Source organism: Coregonus clupeaformis, chromosome 40, assembly GCF_020615455.1.
Source record: "Coregonus clupeaformis isolate EN_2021a chromosome 40, ASM2061545v1, whole genome shotgun sequence".
Classification (NCBI taxonomy): Eukaryota; Metazoa; Chordata; class Actinopteri; order Salmoniformes; family Salmonidae; genus Coregonus; species Coregonus clupeaformis.
Genome location: NC_059231.1, coordinates 11,923,347 through 11,933,417, shown reverse-complemented (window position 1 = coordinate 11,933,417; position 10,071 = coordinate 11,923,347). Strand labels below are relative to the sequence as shown.

Genomic DNA, 10,071 nt, shown 5'->3' with positions numbered 1-10,071 from the left:
GCTCTTCAGCCTGCGGCTATGGAACCCTGACCTGTTCACCGGACGTGCTACCTTGTCCCGGACCTGCTGTTCTCTCTCCCTCTCTCTCATTTTACAGCGACTTAGAGTTAGTGAGTGCATAAATTTTTTTTCTTCATACTGGCCCCCTGTGGGAAGCGAACCCACAACGCTGGCATTGCAAGCGTCATGCTCTACCAACTGAGACACAGGAGGCTGAATGCTCAACTATGAAAAGCCAACTGACATTTACTCCAGAGGTGCTGACCTGTTGCACCCTCTACAACCACTGTGATTATTATTTGACCCTGCTGGTCATCTATGAATGTTTGAACATCTTGAAGAACAATCTGTACTCTTATAATCTCCACCGACACAATAGGACTGGCCTCCCCTCAAAGCCTGGTTCCTCTCTAGGTTTCTTCCTGAGTTCCTGCCTTACTAGGTTCCTGCCTTTCTAGGTTCCTGCCTTTCTATGTAGTTTTACCTAGCCACCATGCTTCTACATCTCCATTGATTGCTCTTTGGGATTTTAAGCTGGGTTTCTGTATAAGCATTTGTTTTACATCTGCTGATGTAAAAAGGGCTTTATAAATACATTTGTTTGATATTTGTAAATACAGAAAATCATTCAAAATGTTGGAAATCTGATTCTCCCCCTAGCTGATCATTGTCTGATCGTAGTGTAATGAGACAGGCAGGGAGAGTGAGCCCGTCCGTGGTGGTCGGCGAACCCCCAACCTTCTGGCCCGTAGCCTTGCGTGGCATCGACTGTGCCACAAAACCATGCTGAAGTGGGCAAGTCGATATCCACGTTCATAAACACAGGGTTGCTACAGTTATTGTTTTTATTTTATTTGTGTTGTGACAATCATTATTTTAGAGTAAATGTTATGAGGGGGAGGGTGTGCAAATGTTTTTACAGTAAAACAGGGGGGGCCGAGGGTCATTTGAAAATATTGTTAATGTCATTTCAAGGTCATGTGTAGCCTACAGTTTCAGCCTAAACAATATAGTAAACATGATGGGCTATGACATCAGCGCCCCACCGACACACCCTGAGTGTTGACGATTCATCACGCAGGTAGCTGAGCATAGAACTCTGATTCATCACGCAGGTAGCTGAGCATAGAACTCTGATTCATCACGCAGATAGCTGAGCATAGAACTCTGATTCATCACGCAGGTAGCTGAGCATAGAACTCAGATTCATCACGCAGGTAGCTGAGCATAGAACTCTGATTCATCACGCAGGTAGCTGAGCATAGAACTCTGATTCATCACGCAGGTAGCTGAGCATAGAACTCAGATTCATCACGCAGGTAGCTGAGCATAGAACTCTGATTCATCACGCAGGTAGCTGAGCATAGAACTCTGATTCATCACGCAGATAGCTGAGCATAGAACTCTGATTCATCACGCAGGTAGCTGAGCATAGAACTCCGATTCATCACGCAGATAGCTGAGCATAGAACTCTGATTCATCACGCAGGTAGCTGAGCATAGAACTCTGTAGAGAAACCAGATTTAGACATTGCATATCATTTAAGAGTTCCATTTCACGTCATGCTGTTCATAGAAGTACGTTTCTCACAGTTATTTATCCCAGGAAACAGGAGTGGTAAATCTTGGTAACTCTGTTCCCTAACAGTGTGAGCTGATCGCAGATATTACTACTGCATATATTACTACTGAATATATTACTACAGCATATATTACTACTGAATATATTACTACAACAGATATTACTACAGCATATATTACTACTGAATATATTACTACAACAGATATTACTACTGAATATATTACTACAACAGATATTACTACAGCAGATATTACTACAGCATATATTACTACTGAATATATTACTACAGCATATATTACTACTGAATATATTACTACAGCAGATATTACTACAACATATATTACTACTGAATATATTACTACAGCATATATTACTACTGAATATATTACTACAGCAGATATTACTACAGCAGATATTACTACAGCATATATTACTACTGAATATATTACTACAACAGATATAATACTAACACCCTTGCCTTTCTTTCTAGCTTCTCTTAGGCTCTACTAGCATTGACTTTGCTGATAGCGGCTTTATTTAAGGAAAAGCTTTACTTACGATGACTGTGATATGTGGTTGTCTTACCTGCTGTAGCTACGTTAAGATGAACTAAGTCGATAAGAGCGTCTGCTAAATGACTAAAATATTTTACTAAAAACAAACTGTAAATCAGTGTTTTGGATCAGTAGACAGTATATATTTAATTGCAGTAATAACACCAGCTTGCTGTTCTCTGCAGGTGGTGGCGACACGTTCCGTCTGCTGAAATGTCACTACGACAACAACGAAACAACGTGGTGTCTGATATCAACAAGAGGGTTCTGCAGGTTAGTCATACCACATCTAATCTCTCATGGACGGACACCCGTAATGTAGGCTGGTGTCGTAGCGTCTGTCAACAGACTGTGGGATGCGATGACTAACGAGGAACGTTGTTCCGGAGCACAGTTTCTTTCCGTCACTGATCATTTGGACAAATCAGGATTTTTGCTGGTGTTTGCATCTTTTGAATTTGGGGAGGGGAGCTTCGGCTGAGAGTTTCCGTTTAGGGGGAGGGGATCTTCGGCTAAGACGGGGGTAGAGACTTCATTAGTGTTTCCTCCAGACGTAACGCTTGGCATTCAGGCCAAAGAGCTCAATATTGGTTTCATCAGACCAGAGAATCTTGTTTCTCATGGTCTCAGAGTCCTTTAGGTGCCTTTTGGCAAACTCCAAGCGGGCTGTCATGTGCCTTTTACTGAGGAGTGGCTTCCGTCTGGCAACTCTATCATAAAGGCCTGATTGGTGGAGTGCTGCAGAGATGATTGTCCTTCTGGAAGTTTCTCCCATCTCCACAGAGGAACTCTAGAGCTCTGTCAGAGTGACCATCAGGTTCTTGGTCACCTCCCTGACCGAAGCCCTTCTCCCCCGATTGCTCAGTTTGGCCGGGCGGCCAGCTCTAGGAAGAGTCTTGGTGGTTTCAATCTTGTGTTCGTGGGGACCTTCAATGCTGCAGAAATGTGTTGGTACACTTCCCCAGATCTGTGCCTCGACACAATCCTGTCTCGGAGCTCTACGGACATTCCTTCGACCTCATCACTTGGTTTTTGCTCTGACATGCACTGTCAACTGTGGGACCTTATATAGACAGGTGTGTGCCTTTCCAAATCATGTCCAATCAATTGAATTTACCACAGGTGGACTCCAATCAAGTTGTAGAAACATCTGAAGGACGATCAATGGAAACAGGATCCACCTGAGCTCAATTTCGAGTCTCATAGCAAAGGGTCTGAATACTTATGTAAATAAGGTTTTTCTGTTTTTTATTTTATTTTCTAAAAACCTGTTTTTGCTTTGTCATTATGGGGTATTGTGTGTAGACAGATTTGATTTATTTTATCCATTTTAGAATGAGGCTGTAACGTAACAAAAGTCAAGGGGTCTGAATACTTTCCGGAGGCACTGGAACATCAAACTAAATGAAGTGAGGTGTAGCCTGCCGTGGAACATCAAACTAAATGAAGTGAGGTGTAGCCTGCCGTGGAACATCAAACTAAATGAAGTGAGGTGTAGCCTGCCGTGGAACATCAAACTAAATGAAGTGAGGTGTAGCCTGCCGTGGAACATCAAACTAAATTAAGTGAGGTGTAGCCTGCCGTGGAACATCAAACTAAACGAAGTGAGGTGTAGCCTGCCGTGGAACATCAAACTAAATTAAGTGAGGTGTAGCCTGCCGTGGAACATCAACCTAAATGAAGTGAGGTGTAGCCTGCCGTGGAACATCAAACTAAATTAAGTGAGGTGTAGCCTGCCGTGGAACATCAAACTAAATTAAGTGAGGTGTAGCCTGCCGTGGAACATCAAACTAAACGAAGTGAGGTGTAGCCTGCCGTGGAACATCAAACTAAATGAAGATCCATAATAAAACCAAAGTGAGAAGAAACAGGTGAAGAAGTGTATAAAGTGTTACTGTTTGATTGGTGTGACTCCTGTCTAATGTGAACAACAAATGAGCTGATCACTCAATATTAGTCAATTCATTCTTGAAGTCCTTTTATACAAAACATTTTACATTTACACAGAGACGTGTGATTTGTCTTACAACTACACGCGTAGGAAAATGGGCATATTACAGTTGAAAACCCTAGTTATATATTAACTGCCCTACATTTATAGAACAAAAACAACACATCAATTAATTATTCCTCAAAAGAATTCATATGAATATACAACCCTCCCCATAGCATTAATAATGTCCTCCTATCAACACCTTGCAGTAGCCACACAAAATTATTTTTAAACACTCCAATCAAGCCGTATCTTTCAAGACCATACAATATTATTATTATTAATAACTCTATCCCTCTCAGTTACACCACATATCATAATCGCTGTCTCATATTCACATTGTTGCAGCGATTCATTTAACTGAAAGTCCAGTGCACTAAGGCTACGTCTACACAGGCAGCCCAATTCTGATCTCCCCCCCCCACTAATTGGTCTTTTGACCAACCACATCAGATCTTTTCACATCAGATGTTTTTCAGAGCTGATCTGATCGGTCCAATGATCAGAATTGGGCTGCCTGTGTAGACGTAGCCTCTAAGACGCAGAAAAAAAGAAACAGAAGGAAAAATGAGAGAGAAAGAGAGAGTCTGGAAGTCAGCACTTAATCAAATCACTATTTTTTTTTGCTCCTCCCATCCATATCGTATCGTACAGCAGTGTTGTCCAGATGCAGCTATATACAGCCAGGTGCCCAGGAGAACTACAGCTGATCCTATATCACCACTCTTATTCTGAGATGCTGTGTGAATACATACAGGACCAGGGCTCCATAAAGCATCTCAGAAAAGGTCCTAAGAATCCTGTTAAAACCTGGTGTAAGACAAAAAAAAAAAAAAAAACTCCCAGCTCAGAGTAGGTTTTAGGATGTTAAAACTCTGTCCAGACAAACTCTGAGCCACGAGTAAAATCAACTCATAAAAGTTATCTCAGCTGATAAATCACGACAGTTTGAGGTACTGCAAAGGAAAGCTGATGATGACATTGACGTTGTTGCAAACGATGGGGAATAACCGATCGCGATGAGGCATCGCCAGATGTGAACTCTACAGCACGCTTCAGACGACCACGGTGAATGCAACTCTGCATTTAACGTTGCAAGGGTAAAACGTTTGATATCATTTTCGCCTGACGATCACTTTACTTACTCTTTAATTATTGGCTAATAATGTTGGCACGCATAACCCTTTTTGAACAAATTCTAATATTTTTGATAATGTGATGCATATTGCAATCATACAGTATGATGGTTGTTAAAAGCGGAATTTTGATAACAAATAGAATATTACTGTTATATCAACACACTGGTCACTCCATTCAACAATTCTAAACTGCTTTTGGCCCAGTGTAGGCATCAAGTCACTTGCCGATAATGTTTCCTGAAACATTTGAAAGGTTTATCATTGAATCGGCAAACACATAGCCCCCTAGATGCTGTCAGTTGCCATCTTATAGGCATGCCCACCGTAGGGATCTTTTTTTTTTTTTTAACAATCTGATAGTGCGCTCCAAAGGAATGAACTTGAAATAACATGATGTAGGTTAAATGAAATATTCAAATGAAAAATGTGATTATTTATTAGCCCTAGTGGTTATAATAAATGTAGGCGTATCAATTGAATTAGGCCTCTTGTGAAATCATTGTCAAAAGTGCAAGAGACATGTAGGTCTAGATTATTTATGGATTGATCATAGAAATATCAAAACATTCTTTGCTCCCAACTCCAAAGCAATTGCCCGTCTATGGTGCAGGAAACACTGACTAGCTACCTTTTTCTAAGACACCTGCTGGTAACTCTTAACTGGTTAGGACAGTTAAGAGTTTAGGTCTCCTAAATATCTGCTGACTAGGTGGGACTCATATGATTGGTAATTTGACCCATCAGAGTAAAATGCCTCTATTCTCAACACTTATGTCCAAATTTCTACTCTTGAGATGCTCTGTGGATACGGGCCCTGGTGTTGTATTGAAGCCTGGGGACCTCTAGGGGGTGCTGCAGGTCTCAGGCGTCAGTGTTCCTGTCACCGTTCTCCTGCGGTGCCAGCTGTTCCTTCTCCGTGGCGTCCTCCTGGGGCGGGCGTACACGCTTGAAGAAACCCAGCTATTGAAGGGGGAGGAGGGGGCACAGACAATTAGGATCCTGCGTCCTATAATACTACTAATAATCTATTCCAATTTTTATAGCGCTTTTCATTACAGAAAGAATCTCAAAGCGCTGTTGTCTGGGCAGGCACATGCAGTGTACACAGAGCTATCTCAACTGCTTAGAAATCCATCCACTCCTTGTCAGGACTTAACTTGACAGGTGAAAACAAGATGGTGGAAGCTCATCATTAGGCTGGCTTTTATCTGGTCACTTCTGTCAGATCAGTCAGATCAGTTTAATATTTGGACATTTAAAGTTTATTTGGATAGGGACAAGTACGAACATTGACACATTGAACAAACAATCGTCCCATGCATTGCACTATAGGGTAAATCCATTTGAATTAAGTCAATTGTATTATCCATATTTCTATGATTTCAGCAGTTTTCCTATGGTGGATTGACTGTGTGATTTAAAATAACAGATATCCCATTCAAGTCAACATTCTCTGATGTGTGGACCTCCAACCATCTTTGTGGTACCATTTGAAAGTTGAAATGTAAATGTTATTCCCAAAACATGACACCCTCTCTGTTTTCAAGAGCATGTTGTCTCAACCGATGACGGGCGCAACACAAACACCTGAGGTTATGTAAAATAGGGTTTAAGCTACAACACATGCGAATATGGAAAAAAAACATTTAAAGAAATTATAAAATAGTTTGTAAGCTTTTAAATTATATCAATCTCAACCATTTATATTTTCCAGTGATGAAAACATGGATGTCTCATTGTACTTTGGGTTATGCAAAATAGGTTAACTTTGAGCACCTTTATCTCATGAATGTTTTGGCATTCAGGTCCAAAAAGTCACTTTCTGAGCACTTCTACAATGGGCAAATACGTATGGAAGGTTTTGTTCTAATCGAAAGGTGTGCTGCAAAATGTGATTAAAATCAAATGGATTCACCCTATAGTGTTTCTAGCTTACACTGATTTTCAACACTGGCCCCTAGATTGACTTTTATGGAAACAAGGGAGGATAGGAGACAAGGAGAGGATAGGGGAGGATAGGAGACAAGGAGAGGATAGGGGAGGATAGGAGACAAGGGGAGGATAGGAGACAAGGGGAGGATAGGAGACAAGGAGAGGGTAGGGGAGGATAGGAGACAAGGAGAGGATAGGGAAGGATAGGAGACAAGGGGAGGATAGGAGACAAGGGGAGGATAGGAGACAAGGGGAGGATAGGAGGCAAGGGGAGGATAGGAGACAAGGAGAGGATAGGGGAGGATAGGAGACAAGGAGAGGATAGGGGAGGATAGGAGACAAGGAGAGGATAGGGGAGGATAGGAGATAAGGAGAGGATAGGGGAGGATAGGAGGATAGGGGAGGATAGGAGGCAAGGAGAGGATAGGAGGCAAGGGGAGGTTGGAGGCAAGGGGAGGATAGGAGACAAGGAGAGGATAGGGGAGGATAGGAGGATAGAGGAGGATAGGAGGCAAGGGGAGGATAGGAGGCAAGGGGAGGATAGGAGACAAGGAGAGGATAGGGGAGGATAGGAGACAAGGAGAGGATAGGGGAGGATAGGAGGATAGAGGAGGATAGGAGGCAAGGGGAGGATAGGAGGCAAGGGGAGGTTGGAGGCAAGGGGAGGATAGAAGGATAGGGGAGGATAGAAGGATAGGGGAGGATAGGAGGCAGGGGGAGGATAGGAGGCAAGGGGAGGAGACAAGGGGAGAATAGGAGGATAGGGGAGGTTAGGAGGCGAGGGGAGGATAGGAGGCAAGGGGAGGATATGATATAAGGGGAGGATAGGAGGATAGGGGAGGATAGGAGACAAGGGGAGCATATGAGGATAGGGGAGGATAGGATGCAAGGGGAGGATAGGGGAGGATAGGAGGCAAGGGGAGGATCGGAGACAAGGGGAGGATAGGAGAAAAGGGGAGGATAGGGGAGGATAGGAGGATAGGGGAAGATAGGAGGATAGGAGGCAAGGGGAGGTTTGGAGGATAAGCGAGGATAGGAAGATAGGGGAGAATAGGAGGATAGGGGAGGATAGGAGGCAAGGGGAGGATAGGAGGCAAGGGGAGGTTAGGAGGATAGGGGAATAGGGGTGGATAGGACGATAGGGGAGGATAGGAGGCAAAGGGGGATATGAGCATAGGGGAGGATAGGAGACAAGGGGGGATAGGAGGATATGGGAGGATCGGAGGCAAGGGGAGGATAGGAGACAAGGGGCGGATAGGAGGCAAGGGGAGGATAGGAGTCAAGGGGAGGATAGTTGACAAGGGGAGGAAAGGAGGCAAGGGGAGGATAGGAGACAAGGGGAGGAAAGGAGGCAAGGGGAGGATAGGAGACAAGGGGAGGATAGTTGACAAGGGGAGGAAAGGAGACAAGGGGAAGATAGGATACAAGGGGAGGATAGCATGTAGGGGAGGATAGGAGGCAAGGGGAGAATAGGAGGATAGGGGAGGATAGGGGAGGATATGAGGATAGGGGAGAATAGGAGGATAGGGGGGATAGGAGGATAGGGGAGGATAGGAGGATAGGGGAGGATAGGAGGATAGGGGAGGATAGGAGGCAAGGGGAGAATAGGAGGCAAGGGGAGGATAGGAGGCAAGGGGAGAATAGGAGGATAGGGGAGGATAGGAGGATAGGGGGATAGGAGGATAGGGAGGATAGGAGGATAGGGGAGGATAGGAGGATAGGGGAGGATAGGAGGCAAGGGGAGAATAGGAGGCAAGGGGAGGATAGGAGGCAAGGGGAGAATAGGAGGATAGGGGAGGATAGGAGGATTGCAGGATAGGAGGATAGGGAGGATAGGAGGATAGGGGAGGATAGGAGGATAGGGGAGGATAGGGGAGGATAGGAGGATATGAGGATAGGGGAGAATAGGAGGATAGGGGGGGATAGGAGGATAGGGGAGGATAGGAGGATAGGGGAGGATAGGAGGATAGGGGAGGATATGAGGATAGGGGAGGATAGGTTTGGCTCACCTTGTACATGATGAAGATGAGTAAAGCCAGCAGCAGTAGTCCAGCCAGCACAGCCAGGGCCACCACCCACCCAGGGACAGGTTCAGGCTCCGATTTCACCCAGATCACTGACATACTTATCTGGGGGACACATCACAGGGTTTACAATACAACACATCTTTATTCATCCAACACACAGAGACAATGGAAACGACCTATTTGCTGTGGTAGTACCCAGCCACAACAAACCATTTAGGACCCTGTGGACTCTGGTCAAAAGTAGTGCACTATATAGAGACTAGGGTTCCATTTCAGAGGCAGACCTGGTTTATCCCCGTGATGCCTTCAGGTGACTCACCGTAGTGGCGTTGGAGGGCAGCTCAGACACCAGGTTCTTGTTATAAGGCATCTCTATGACGCTGAAGGAAGCGGAGGATCTCACGGTGAACGATCGGTTCTGGCTCTCAGTCTGAATGAAAGAAACACATCCATCACAGCTCTATTTTAATACATCAAACGGTAGCCAGGCTTTTCTTTAAGTTATGGCCCGTATAGCTAGCCTGTGGTGCCAGATATATTTAAATTATGGACCATATAGCTAGCCTGTGGTGCCAGATTATTTAAGTTATGGCCCATATAGCTAGCCTGTGGTGCCAGATATATTTAAGTTATGGACCATATAGCTAGCCTGGGGGTGCCAGATATATTTAAGTTATGGACCATATAGCTAGCCTGGTGGTGCCAGATATATTTAAGTTATGGCCCATATAGCTAGCCTGTGGTGCCAGATATATTTAAGTTATGGACCATATAGCTAGCCTGGTGGTGCCAGATATATTTAAGTTATGGACCATATAGCTAGCCTGGTGGTGCCAGATATATT

The 10,071-nt window shown here is 44.2% G+C and overlaps 1 protein-coding gene across 2 annotated transcripts in view; it reads right to left on the bottom strand.

Annotated features, from left to right (window-relative positions):
* Window positions 1-4,089: 4,089 nt before the first annotated feature.
* LOC121555201 (integrin alpha-V) overlaps window positions 4,090-10,071 on the bottom strand; it is a 90,487-nt gene continuing 84,505 nt past the window's right edge. Inside the window, exons 28-31 of one of the 2 annotated variants that reach the window (XM_045212078.1) lie at window positions 9,547-9,657; window positions 9,210-9,329; window positions 6,097-6,228; window positions 4,090-5,966 (exon numbers count right to left, since the gene is read on the bottom strand). In XM_045212078.1, coding sequence (XP_045068013.1) covers window positions 6,130-6,228; window positions 9,210-9,329; window positions 9,547-9,657 — 330 coding nt within the window. In that variant the 3' untranslated portion in view covers window positions 4,090-5,966; window positions 6,097-6,129. Of the gene's footprint in view, window positions 6,229-9,209; window positions 9,330-9,546; window positions 9,658-10,071 lie in introns of both variants that reach the window. The other variant, XM_041869044.2, reaches the window with a different exon arrangement.